The sequence below is a fragment of the Abramis brama genome, assembly GCF_963993115.1.
Source record: "Abramis brama genome assembly, chromosome: 13".
Classification (NCBI taxonomy): Eukaryota; Metazoa; Chordata; class Actinopteri; order Cypriniformes; family Leuciscidae; genus Abramis; species Abramis brama.
In genome coordinates, this window is record NC_139975.1 from 2,560,591 (window position 1) to 2,574,548 (window position 13,958).

Genomic DNA, 13,958 nt, shown 5'->3' on the forward strand with positions numbered 1-13,958 from the left:
TTGTGAAAAGGACATTGCACCACCCCTTTAAAAGTACTCCAAGATATAGATAAGGTCAAAAAATGTTACAACCATCCCCGGTCTCCCCTAATAGTTTGTTCTTCATTGTTTATCTTTGTCAAACAATGCAATTAAAATACACCTCTTTTTCCTGCATCCTTGTTCTGTCTTTTCCTTCACAAAACATTACAAGACACAAATAATGGATCCAGTGTCAGTTTTGAAGCGCTGAGTGATTCATACGTTTGGTTGAGAGAAACTGAGGATTTACTGAGCGCTGAAGCAGAAGATCACGAGTTGTGTTTTAGTGTTTGACTGTTTGACTTGTAACTAACAGTGCACAAGAAACATGTAGACGTCAGTTGAAAGGAAATGTTGCAACTGTAACAACTTACAAAATTAAACTCTGACATCATGTTCCTCAATTGTGTCTCCATTTAGTGAAATGCTTTAGTAAGTAAGTAAGTAAATTTGATTTATATAGCACTTTTAAACATAGCAGAACTATCCAAAATGATGAACAAAGTAAAGAAAGAATCTAATTAAACAGAAAACAACCAAACAGAACAGTCAGAAAACAGAAGCAAGATAATATTAAAATGCCAGGGAATAAGCTATCTCCCTTAGCTTTTAGACGGGAGCGAGGGATAGATAAAAGAGCCCTGTCTGAAGATCTTCAAGATCTAGTGGATGACAGAGGAGCAAGAAGAGCTCTATGATGGAGCTTGATCATTAAGAGCTTTAAAAACAAACAACAGAATTTTAAACTGAATTCTGAAATGGATCGGGAGATAAAAGCATGGTAATAAAAGCATGAATAACCTTCTCCAAGTCTTGGAATGACAAAAAATATTTAAGTTTGGAAATTAACCGCAATTGATAAAAACTATTCTTTACAACATGATTAATTTCTTTGGATAAACATAATTCTGAGTCGAGAATGACACCAAGGTTCCTGACCTGAGAGGAACCTGAGGGGAAATGGTTACCCAGCTCTTTAATGAGACTATTCCTCAGTTTTGGAGAGCCAAAGACAATCATTTCTGATTTGTCCTCATTAAGTTGGAGAAAGTTAAGTGATAACCATTCCTTAATGTCCCGGATGCAATTCAGGTTTGAATGGAATCGCCATATCAATGGCAGATACAGCTGTGTATCATCGGCATAAAAATGGAATAAAACATTGTGCTTCTTAATAATATCCCACAGAGGACGCAAGTTAAAAGTATAAGTTATACTTTTAAGTTATAAGTTAAAAAGAAGCGGACCCAGAATAGAGCCCTGAGGTACTCCACTAATAATAGGAGCAGAAGATGAAGAGAACTTGCCTATCTCCACAGAAAAACACCTGTCTCTTCAAACTTGGGTAAAAGTTGTTAGACGACTTGCAAATCGTGACAGATGTTTTCTTTAGTAGACGGTTTGTTCATCTACTCATCATCGAAGACATTTTACTTGCGGTCGATGCTCAGTGATGCTCATTTTGAGTCCTGCAGTTAAGCAACATAATGTTAATAATGTTACATAATGTCTTCATGAAAATGTAAAAATGCAGAAGCATTAGTCATAGAAAGCCCACAGCAGGACAGAAAAGAAACTTACATGTTATTTGTGTGTCCTTGTGCAAGACCTTCAACCAAGTTTTCCAGTAAATGATGTAAACTTCCTTTTCTCTCAGAAGGTGCGCAGTAGTCTTTATATACGGTGAGCACAGACGAGTGTCAGCGGCTCTTCTAGCGATCGTGTGACTGAAGAAACATCTTCTCTCTTCTGCTGGATTACTGGCTCTTCTGGACTCTAGAAATGATGCTCATCTTTGGACTGATGCTGATGCTGAAAACTGCTGCATGTGAGTCCACTTTCAGCTCAAACTCTCTGATGATGAAGCTCTGACATGAAAACACTGTAATATTACTTTAAGAGTTTTTCCATAAACTGCAGGATCTAGTAATTGAGTTTTAAGTGTTTAAAGCCTGGTTTCACAGACAGGGCTTAGATTAAGCCAGGATTAGGCTTTAGTTCAGATAGGGCGTTTAAGTAACTTTTATAAACGTGACGTAGAAAAAAAAAACTGCAGATGATGTGACCACCATGTGGAGATGCACACCGAAAAGATCCACCACAGATCCGAAAACTGTGATAATGTGTGTGTGTGTGTGTGTGTGTGTGTGTGTGTGTGTTTTGTTCTTCAGGTGTGGAGCGATTCTGCAGTTTTCATCAGTCTGGTCCCTGTTACGTTGCTCTCGGAGACAAACTCAGTCTGCAGTTGGAGGACACTAGTAAACATCACCTGAAGATACAAAAGAGAATAAGCAGCAAACGAGATGGTCCAGTTTGTATTATAAAGTATGACAGGATAAGAGAGGCTGAATGTGATCTCTTTAATAACAGACATGATGAAGTGTCAGTCAATAACAGGATTCTGATAATAAACACTGTGATCAGAGCAGATTCAGGGAATTACAGTTTAGAACTCAATTACTCAGACGGCTCAGTGTCATCTGCAGATCTTCAAGTGATTATTGAAGGTACAGTAACTCTCTCATCAGACTCATTACAATCTCATGTTCTCAAAGATCTCGATTCTCTCTGAAGGTTTTTATTCCTGTAACACACAGTAAACACACTACATACTCCAGTAATAGTGAGAGTAGTGTGGAAGTATGGCATTCTGCTGTAATCTACAAATCAGTGTTATTTAGTTTTTTAAAATAGTTTACAGATTTACTATTTTGTATTAGCTTATAATAATTAATCATTTTAGTGCTTCAGCTTAAACTTATTTCAGTGCCAATGCAACATTTCTAATTTTCTTTTAAAGTTTTTCAACTAATATTTATATTTTAGTTTAGTTTAGTTTCATTTCAATTAACCCCTTACAAACGTGCAGTGAATGTTGAACAACAATAATCTAGGGCCGCCGGCGATCTCTGACCTGACAAGTGACCTCTGACCTGACGAGTGACAATGTAGTAGTAACGTAAGCTCAGGTGAGAGTATGGTCTCGCGGTTCAAACAACAAACTCAAGCTCCTCCTACATTTCTCTTTAAAAATTCTTGCTTTAGACTTCTAATTCATCGGGTCAGAGGTCACTCTTCCGCCAGGACTAGAGACTATGGAAGCCAGTGATTATCGTGTATAAAGTCATAAATATGGATATTTTTCTTATAAAAACGCATGGCGTTTAAAATTACTTTTATGATGGATGGAGGCACTTTTTTGGGCTTCAAAATCTCAGGTACCATTCACTGCCATTATAAAGCTGGGAAGAGCCAGGAATTATGTTTATATAACTCCGATTTTGGGTGAACTAACTCCTTAACAGGCTGACTGATATGTTTACTGATTGATTGATTGATTGGTTGATTGATTGATTGACATATTGATGTGTCTGTGTTGTGTTCAGGGTCTGTGTTGTGTCCAGACTGTGTGTTGTGGTCAGAGAGTTCATCATCTGTAGTGCATGTGCTGGTCTGGTGTTTTCAGATGATGGTTCTGTTGGGTCTGTTAGGAGGTTTTCACATCTACATGAGACTCACGTCAGGTCAGACACGTTTATCATCATCACTATGGATTTGACATGCAACTATTAAGAGTGTGAATATGATGAGAATCTGATGTTTTTAGGAAAGAAACAGGAATATCAAAACGTGTGAATGAGAAGATTTAGAGAAGGACATGAAGACACAGCAGAAGATTGAAGATCTCAGCAGCAGATCTCGTCACATCTATGAGAAATCACTCCAGAATCTACAAGACTTTCACATCCATCCATTTTACACATCTGGAGTCATTTGGTCTTTTACTTTAGTCTGTTGGCTTTGGCTGATTTCTTTTACAGCGTCTGTTTAGATGTTTTAGCTGTTCCTAAAGATTACTTTAATAACATGTTTAGCCACATGCATTTTTCTTCACAAGATCTTTGTCATTATAGAATATTGCTAAACACATCGTTCTTTAAAGGTTGTAAATAATCTGTGTTGAATTTAAGATGAACTTTGGTATTGAGTTAAATGAAAATATAATATTTGAAAATTTGAAAATTAAACTATTTCCAGTCAAACGTCACATGTTTTTATTTATTAAAAGGGACAAATCATGAAAATCTGACCGGGTCCCCGATGCTTCTACCAACCCAGAAAACGTGAAAAGTGAAACCCAGTAACTGTGTTTTAGTGAGTCTTTCTCTGCAAGCATGTCAAAAAATAATCCGATGAGACTTCACTCCCCATCTGATGTATGAAGAGGATCTTATTATAATTACCGGCCCTTAATCTGCACGTTTACACACACCAGCCGCCATTTTGTTTCACAAGCGACAACAGTGACCAGTTCTAACGCAATGGCACATGTCACCGCTGTCTTATAAAGACCTCAGGAACTGTGGACACTTGTGGAGAAGTTAAACATGATGATGAGATGATCAGTGTAACTCCACAACAACTACATAAATGTCTCCACTAACATTCAGAAACGTCTAAAAGTGAAACTCTTCCTGAGTCTCTCCGTAAGGCTGCACTCGCTACTGGTTATTCTGAGATTCTGGATGAGTGAGATTGGCCTGTATTGTTATTACCGGAGTATCTGAAGGTCATGTAAAGACTCCGCCCTCTTCTGAACGGAGCTCATTTGCATTTAAAGGGACACACACAAAAACCTGGAACCTGTAAAGGGAACCAGCAGCTCATTTGCATTTAAAGGGACACACACAAAAACACAAAAAGGGGCAAATTTGACAAGCTATAATAAAGGATCTGAGGGTATTTTAAGATGATACATACATATACTGTATATACAGTGGTTAAAGTGGGATTTGGCAGGTGGGGGAACCCTCAAATTTTCTGTAGGTGCAACAGGGAAAAACGACTCACCGTGGGACAGCATATTGAATATTGTGGTATAACAATACTTTTTGGGACAAGAGTGTCACTGTGGCACCAAGTATTACTATACTTATTTACTTGATATTTTAATGGTTTTATTTAGGTCCATCTACATCTATACTGATATGATGACGATACTATGTTAAAATTGCTAAACACCACAATAAGGAACACAACCTTGTTTTCACAATGGAAATTCATACATAAAAATGGCTGAAGACAACTATAACAGAAATAAATCACAACCACAATTATGTAAATTTGACATTAGCCAAGGAACTCCAGCACTGAAGCCAGTTAACTCGGTCCAAGCCACGCTCTCTACACCAAGTGCCATAAACGTTCCACTTCAGGCCGTACAGCTTCCTGGTGGACGGAGCTCTAGAGCTGAGTATAGTCTCGACAACTCCTGCTGACAGGCCAGCCTCTCGGTACTGTGACCCCTCAGAGACCAGACACACAGCCTCCACAGCTCTGGGCGAGGGTGGAATATTGCACTCTCTGCCTGCGTCAACAGGTCCCTCCTGATGGGAATCTCCCATGGGGGGCCTGCCAGGAGTGATATCATGTCCGAGAACCATACTCGGGCCAACCAGAACGGTGCTACTAACAGTAGACTGACCCCATCGCGACAGACCCTCTCCAGAACTCCTGGGAGCAGAGCGATCGGGGGAAATGCATACAGACGCAGCCTCTGCCACGTCTGTACCATGGCATCCAATCCCAGCGGGGCTGGATGTGTGAGGGAAAACCACAGAAACCACAGGAAACTCCTCAGAACCTGGAAGACCGCCTACATCTCTAGGCAGTTTATGTGCCAGGAAGAATTGTAAAGCGGCCGTCCATGACCGCGCCCCAGCTCGTGAGGGATGCATCTGTCGAAACGGCTTTCCGGCAACATGACGCTCCCAACACAGGTCCTTGGGACAGAAAAATGAGAAAAGTGACATGTACAATGTCCTGTTCATTAGCTTGTCTTATGTAGCTCACTGAGCCATAGCCATTCTCACTGGCGTCAGCAAAGTGGTGTAGTTCTGCACACTTTGTTGTTCCATAGCCTTTTGGTTTCAAACAACGTGCAACACTGAAGCCTTTTATTCTTTCTAAACTGTTTGTCCATCCTTCCCACCTGTCTACTACAGCTTGGGGCAAAGGTTCATCCCATCCAAAGCCTCTCTGGCAGAGCTCCTGTAGCAACTGCTTGGCTGGGAGAATGAGAGGAGCAAGAAACCCGAGGGGATCAAAAATGGAACTTACAACAGAAAGTATGCCTCTGCGGGTATGTGGCTTCTGGCTTAAATTGATGTTAAACTGAAAATGGTCAGAGTCCACACACCACTGCAATCCCAGGGCTCTTTCCATTGGTAGGCTGTCTTTGTCAAGATCCAGTGTTTTGATTTCTTTTGCCCATTTTTCTTTTGGAATGGATGCTAGAACTGCCTGATTATTGCTGACCCATTGAGTCAGCTGGAATCCACCTTTGTAGCATAGTGCAGTGAGGTCTTTTACTAGCTGGATGGCTTCAGACTCTTCAACCACGGACTTAACACAATCATCCACATAAAAGTTGTGCTGGATTGTTTCAGCTACCTGAAGAGGAAAACAGCTTTCATTGTCATCAGCTGTTTTTCGTAATGCAAAACTTGCGCAACTTGGGGAGGACACTGCACCAAATATGTGCACAAGCATAAGGTATTCCTTTGGGGTTTGACTGGTGTCACCCTGTGGCCACCACAGAAAGAGCAAGTAGTCCACACCTGATTTCTCTACTCCCACCTGATGGAACATTGACTTAATGTCAGCCATAATTCCAATGGGTTCTTTGCGGAATCTCCAAATGACTCCGACAAGAGAATTGGTCAGATCAGGACCCTGTAGTAGCTCTGTGTTGAGGGATACACCTTTGTAAGGAGCTGCACAATCAAACACCACTCTAAGTTTCTTCTTTTTGGGGTGATACACTCCGTGGTGTGGTATGTACCATACCTTTCCAGGTGCCTGTGTGAGTTCTTCCTCTGGGACCTCCTCTGCATAATGATTTTCAAAGATGTCATTGATGAAGGCAACATATTCCTGTTTGTATTGTTCATCTTTTCTCATTTTCCTTTTCAGAGTTTGGAGGCACTGTTCTGCAACTTGGCGATTGTTAGGCATGCTGACATCAGTTTTCCTAAAGGGCAACTTCAGATAGTAATGTCCATCTTGTAAGACCGCCTCATTGGCTATCTCTAAAAATCTTCTGTCCTCAACTGACATTTCGGTCTTCTCCTCAGATGCTACCTCACTGAAATCCTGATTATACTGTGAGATCAGAAGCTGTTCTAGACTTGTAACTGATATCCTATTCACAGTCACATTCTCTGCACTGCCATCAGCACTTCTTACAACCCACCCCAATAAGGTTCTAACTGCGTAGGGGCCCCCATCTTGACTATTAACAACCTCCCATGGTTCTATGCACTTTGGAGCATTTGTGCCAATCAACAGCTCCACCTTTGAATTAATGCTGGGAGGTTTGACTCGACTTAGAGTCACTTCCATTGTGCTAAGTCTTTCTGCTTGGGAATGCTGTTTGTGGTAACTGGCATTTCTTTTTGAGTGAAGAGATCAGGAAGAGGTAAGAAGTTATTGCTGTCTAGTGCTGAAACTTCCATTTCAGAGACGACATGAGTTGGAACAGTTTTTTCTTGATTCATTGTGCGTAAAAGAATGTGTGTTTTTCTTCCTTTCAGATTGAGCCGAAACATAAGATCCTCGGAGCAGAAGGTGGCGGAGGATCCAGGGTCCAGGAGAGCATACACCTGTAAGACTTGGCTGCCCTTTGCTGCCTTAACCTGAACTGGGACAATGGACAGCACACTTTCTTGGTCTCCGGCCCCTATATGACCACATAACCCTGCTGATGCATTGCCTGTAACATCAGAGGGTCTTTCTGCCTTTTTGATGATACTATCTTTGTAGGACAATACAATATGTAGGACACTAGGGTGAGCTTGCTTACATACTTTACAGCTGAGACGCCTTTTGCAGTCTCTGCTAATGTGGCCTGTGGAGAGACACCCAAAGCATATGCCTTTGGTCTTTATAAAACTGAGCTTGTCTCTATGTGTTATCTTTAAAAAGTCTTTACACAAGTCCAATGTGTGTCTTGAGCTACAGAAGGGGCAAGAAAGATCAAACTTCATCTGCTTTTGGGCAATAGCTATACTAGTGGCAAAACTACTGCCAGATGACTTCGAGGCCTGTGGTTTGACTGGGGATCTAGCCTTTCCTCTACTAGCCGACTGATCTTGAAGATCACCAAATACTGGATCAGCTGCTATGCGAGCTTGTTTTTCAATAAAGCAGACTAGATCTAAAATCCTTATCCTACAACTACATTGTTCTTGCAGCTCATAAGCCTTGTTACGCCATCTCTCCCGAAGCTTGTATGGTAGCTTGAGCACAATGCTTCTCATATTGGATACTGTATCCAGCTCCTCCATATATTCCAGTTCCTCCATAGCATTGCAGCAGCTCCTAAGGAACATGGCATAATCCTGTAGTGATTTAAAATCCTCAGATTTTATTTGGGACCAGGATAGGGCTTTTTCCAACTAAGCACAAGAGATCTTGTATTCGTTTCCAAAATTATCCTTTAGCAACTCCTTTGCTCTCTTGTAGCCTCTATCTTGTGACAAGTACTCACAGCTCTTGACTAGCCTTTGTGCTTGTACTCAAGAACTTGTCCATCAAAGAGTGGAATGCTACCTTGCGGTAGTGTAGACAGAAGTTGCTGTTTCATAAGAATCCTTGTTAATTCACTCTGCTTTTCCAGAATTTTAATCATGTGGCTTTCCTGTGCTGAACTGGGTGTAGGAATTTGCCCTTGAGGTACAGTGGACTGAATGGCTGGGACTGACCTTGCTGGCTGGGGAATGACAGGGGGAATACTGTGAGCTGAGGTCTGCTGTAGTTGTGGCCGGATATCACTGCTAGCCATGGGCTGGAAAACAGGTCTGCTGTGAAGAGGAAATTGAACCTGAACACCTGGCCTGGTTTTAACTACTGGGGAAGTCCTGTCATGGAAATAAAGTGAGCTATCAAGCTTTTCATCCAATGGTACATGTGTCACTGTTGATTTTGTCTTCACTTCATCTGCTTCTGCACCCAACAAAGGCATCTGAACTGTGACATCAGACTGGGCAGGTTTATACATTTATATTTCAGCTTCTTTCAGATAATTATTTTTTGCAGTAGTGGCTTCAATTTCAGAATGCAACTCTAAAGTTTCTCTCTTTTTTCTTAGAATATGCTCCTGCTCCTCAATTGCATGCCTTTCTTGCAGCTTTGCAGCTTTAGCCATTAAAGCTACTCTCTCTGCCTCTGCACTAATGCGCAATGATACAGACGATGTATGTGATCTAAATGATTGTGCATCAGTATCAGTATCAGAATCTTCTACTTGGGTGACAGAAGAGGTGGCTTCAACTATGGCTTGGGAACCTGGGTTTTCTATGGCTGAAATCCAATTTTCAACATTAACCATAAAAGCCGTTATCTGTACACATCTAGGCTGATACCATGTTTCATGGTCTTCTTGATTTGCTTCCTCATCGAACATTTCACTATAGGAGGCATGCACGGCTTTGAACTCTTCAAGAAATTCATTAAACTTAATCATGTTTTGTTTAACTTCATCCAGAAATTCCAGACTAGTCATTAAATCATTCACAATGTTCATTCTCCGTGTTACATGTGACATTTTTCCTCCTCTAGATGAGCGCAATTGCGCGACAATTTCACTCATGTCTTTAACAGGGTTTGTTTCTTCTTCATTAGAATCAGCCATTATTCTCAAAAAAAACTTCCCAAAAATCTCAGAAAGTATTTATCTTACTTCAATCAATGCAAAAGTTCTCAAAAATGTAGAAAGCAGTTCGTATTCTTTCCAAAAATCAACATATCGTTGCATTTCATTCGTTCCAATTTGGCTGTGTTTTCACCACGGCAAACTGCCTTTCACCGCTCTTAATTGTTTGTCACAGTTCACCAACTCACAAATCTGCGGTGAGATTGGATTCTATATCCTTCAAATATTGAAAGCACATACCTCCATCCAAGTGTTTTTTTTGTTTGGCTTGCCACGCTTAGACCGACGTTTCCTTTGTCTTCATATCGCATAGTTTCAACATAAATCCGTCTTTGATAAATTCACAGCAAGTCTTTGACAAAATGTAGTGGCAAAAACAATGTTGGGTTTTTCCTGTAACCCCCTGTTATTGTTTTCAACCACCTGGAGAATGCGAGTACAGGGTCAGACTCACAGCCTGAATCCAAGAAAATCCAAGAGTGTTGTTGTTGAATGTTTGTCGATATTTATTGCAAATAAATATAAAGTACAAAACAAAAATGAAAACTGGTTTAAATGTCTTTAAACATTCCTTTGTAGCGCTTGTAGTTCAGCTTTCTCATACAGGCCAAGCTCCAGTAACGCAGATCCAGGCCGAGGTCAAAGACTGTGGCTGTTTCTCAATTCCAAGAACACAGAGAACGGACTTGTGTTCTGGTGGAGACCGGTCTTGCCAAGCTTCCTTGGAAGAACGAACTCGGAACCGGCCGCAATGACTTCTGGGACACCAGGCGAGTACTAGCTCAAGTCTGCATTCGATGCATCCTCGGTATCAAGAACACATCCGGGTTCTTTCATGCGTCCTCTGTACTTGCGTTCTTGAGAATTGGGTCTGAACTTCGACGGTTAATGATGACGTAAAACGAGAACACAAGGACGCAAGAAGAACGCATATTGAGAAACACCCTGTATCTGCTGGCACGCCTTCTCCTTCTGTCTCTCCTTCTGCGCTACATGCTCCAACTTATAGGATAGCGCCCTCTCTGGCTGTAGAAGGTGTACCACTCAAATGCAATAGAAAAGACAATTATAAGTAAATTATGAAACCAAAAATAAACTCAAATGTGGCTCCTACACCAAGGTTTCTTCCACATTGATTGGGAATCAAAGGCATCTGCGTGTAACCCTTATCATGTGGAACGGATTTCCCCTCAGTGGCTCTCATGTGCAGCAGGCCAAAAGGTATCACGTTGGACGCAGCTTCCATGAGCCCCAACAGTCTCTGAAACTATTTTACAGTGATAGCGCAGCCTAGCTTTATCCTGGTCACCATGGCCAGAATAGACTTGAGACGTGCAGGAGACATTCATGCCTGCATCGTAGTCGAGTCCCACACCACCCCCACGAACGTAGTCCTCTGGGCGCGCGTCAACATGCTCTTTTCCGGGTTGAGTCTTAACCCCAAGCTCTGAATATGGCCAAGGATGACATCTCGATGCCGAACTGCCAGGTCTCGAGACTGGGCCAAAACGAGCCAGTCGTCGATGTAATTTAGTACACGGATGCTCTGGAGCCTCAGCGGGGCCAGGGCTGCATCCATGCACTTGGTGAGGGTGCGAGGGGAGAGTGCTAGGCCAAATGGGAGAACCCGATATTGACACGCTTCACTCCCGAAAGCGAACCTCAGGAACTTCCTGTGGAATGGAAGGGAAGGATGGAGACGTGGAAGTATGCATCCTTTAGATCTATCATGACAAAACAGCCCTCGGACCTGATTTGGCTCACGATAAAAATTTACTCACCCTCAAGTTGTTCCAAACCTGTATGAGTTTCTTCTGTTGAACACAAAATAAGATATTTTAAAGAATGTTGGTAACCAGAAAGTTGACGGTGGCCGTTGATAACCCGTCTGGTTACCAACATTCTTCACTCTATCATCTTTTGTGTTCAGCAGAAGAAAGAAATTCATACAGGTTTGGAACAACTTGAGAGTGAGTAAATGATGACATAATTTTCATTTCGGGCTGAACTATCCCTTTGAAGCTGCAGATTCACCTTATGTAGACCTTAATCTCTTTAAAGGGATACTTCAGGATTTAGCATTAAGCTTTGTATTAGTAGAAAACCTGTAGTATTTTCGAATTACCATGCTTTCCACCCTCATATCCCCCTGAGACAAGAGATTTATGTATTTTTTGTCTGGAAAAAATTGTTCCGCATGTTTTCAGCCCGCCCATAGAGGGAGGGATCTCACTCACAGAATGTACACAGTGTCAGCCGTCTTTCTTTGGAAGCTAAGCTAGCAGGCTCTTGTTCTGTGGAGAAAGTTGAATAGTAGGAGAAAGCTGAGTAAGTAGGGGTTACCATCTTCCTTTTCCCGGACTTGTCCGGCGGGCGAGATCGTTCAAAATGTACGGGATTCAGCTTTTGCGTTCTGCGGTCGCCATTCATTGTTTACATGCACACCTTTTGTTTCAATCTAACTGAATTCATTCCGATTGGTGAATCTGAATGTAGTGTTTACATGAACGCTAAACAAGTGATCGGTTGATGTGCGTTTTACCATTGCTAAGAAAATTCCTGCTCCTCCGTGAGCGATGCGAGACCCAGCGCGTCTCAGTAATGACGCCACCGGCCTCGCGCCGTTCTCCCGCGGCCGTCAGCCTCGTCCTGCTCGCCACAGTAAACAATGAATGGCGACTGTAGAACGCAAAAGCCGAATCCCGGACATTTTGGGCGATCTATAAATCACTGGCAAACTCATCACATAGGCTAGCCTTGTTGTTTTCAACTGCTCACTCTTACCGGTAGGCGTGGCCTCCTAAGGCAGCGAAGCAAGTGCATTCTGGGAGTTGTTGTCTTTCATCCACATAAGCCAAAAATACATTTTCTGGCTTTTCTCAGTCTAGAAAGCTCCAAATAAAAAAATTTCTTCACAGTTTTTCTACTTAAATGACCTATTTTAAATACACATTCATCTTCCCAGAGGTGAAGTATCCCTTTAAATATCACAAAATAGCCATGTCAGTCACTTTCTTAATAAACACAAGATGTTTTTTTGTTATTGTGTTTCAGTGGAAACAAGCTAAACTGAATGGAAATCAGTTACATTTCTCAAATTGAATACAGATTCAGGAATATGAATGATTACCTGATTAAGCAGTGATAAGTCCCAGGTCAGGTGATTATGCTGTCGACAACAACTTGGTGTATAATCAATGTCAGCATTATCAGGAGGGTGCTTCTCTCTTTTTTTATTGTCCATCTTCATCTGCCTTCACTCCTAAAGGAGCAATGTGCTCTGCATGCAAGCACTGACGGATGCAAGACATCCTGGGCTATGTTTGCAGTGTAACTTTCTTGCTCATGTTCATGTCTCCTGCACTTCAAGAAATCTGTTAAATGACGTTAGAACTTTAGTCAGGAAATTACTAATAAACTTTACTAGAAGCAAGATGCATTTTTAAGAATGTAGAAAAATAGATGCTTTATTCAAACAGTTAATAACTTTTTAATGTGTCTAATTACAGTGAGTAACAATACAAATCATACGCAAATAAGCACGCAAAACAAAGGAAGAGAGAAATAAGGTAGATGCACCATTTGAAACTGTGCTTGAGAAGTCATGTATGTCAGGTGCTTCAACAAACAACACTTCTGTATAGGATGCACCTATGTTTTCTCTCTAATAAGGAAGCAGTAGACTACTGAGAAGCCCACATGCAAAACCAAAATGGGCGTATACCAATTAGTGCCAATTTTCAAACTACATTTGGTGTTTTTCAACCATTTTTCAAAAGACTTGCTAAAATCATGAGGACCCACCCCTAAACCAAACCCCCAGTGTATTAGAGCAAATGAGGAAACACCATTGAAAGTGCCCATCATGAACTGAAACGCCCCACTGATTGGGAAACACCCAGTAGTGTTTTGCACAGATACATGCCTGCAAGATATTGTGCTCATAAACTAAGACTCACTGTTAGTTCAATGTCACTGTCTTTACCCATGTGTGCTGTTCCCTTTCATCAAAATTTCAATGCTGATCCAACACACTTTAAACATTGAAATTTTGATGTCAACCAAAATGATGGTTTGGATCAAAACTCAGCATTGAATCAATGTTACCATGCTGTCTGGGCAGTGATGAAACATGCATGTTATTTTGTGTGTCCTTGTGCAAGACCTTCAACCAAGTTTTCCAGTAAATGATGTGAACTTCCTTTTCTCTCAGAAAGTGCGC

General features: G+C 41.4%; 1 protein-coding gene across 1 annotated transcript; it reads left to right on the plus strand.

The window, feature by feature from the left end:
- The first annotated feature begins 1,687 nt into the window (after window positions 1-1,687).
- On the plus strand, window positions 1,688-4,064 carry LOC311094877 (uncharacterized protein). The gene is made up of 4 exons (XM_084133072.1): window positions 1,688-1,849; window positions 2,193-2,528; window positions 3,408-3,545; window positions 3,629-4,064. Exons 1-4 carry the CDS (start codon window positions 1,804-1,806, stop codon window positions 3,655-3,657), a joined length of 549 nt encoding a protein of 182 aa, XP_083989198.1. The 5' UTR covers window positions 1,688-1,803; the 3' UTR covers window positions 3,658-4,064.
- Window positions 4,065-13,958: the final 9,894 nt, after the last annotated feature.

Excerpts from the sequence above, each read along its gene's own strand:
- LOC311094877 (XM_084133072.1), top strand. The coding sequence starts at position 1,804 with ATGATGCTCATCTTTGGACTGATGCTGATGCTGAAAACTGCTGCAT. Across the intron at positions 2,529-3,407 it reads TCTTCAAGTGATTATTGAAG|GGTCTGTGTTGTGTCCAGAC; the intron begins GTACAGTAACTC and ends TGTTGTGTTCAG. Across the intron at positions 3,546-3,628 it reads CTACATGAGACTCACGTCAG|GAAAGAAACAGGAATATCAA; the intron begins GTCAGACACGTT and ends TGATGTTTTTAG.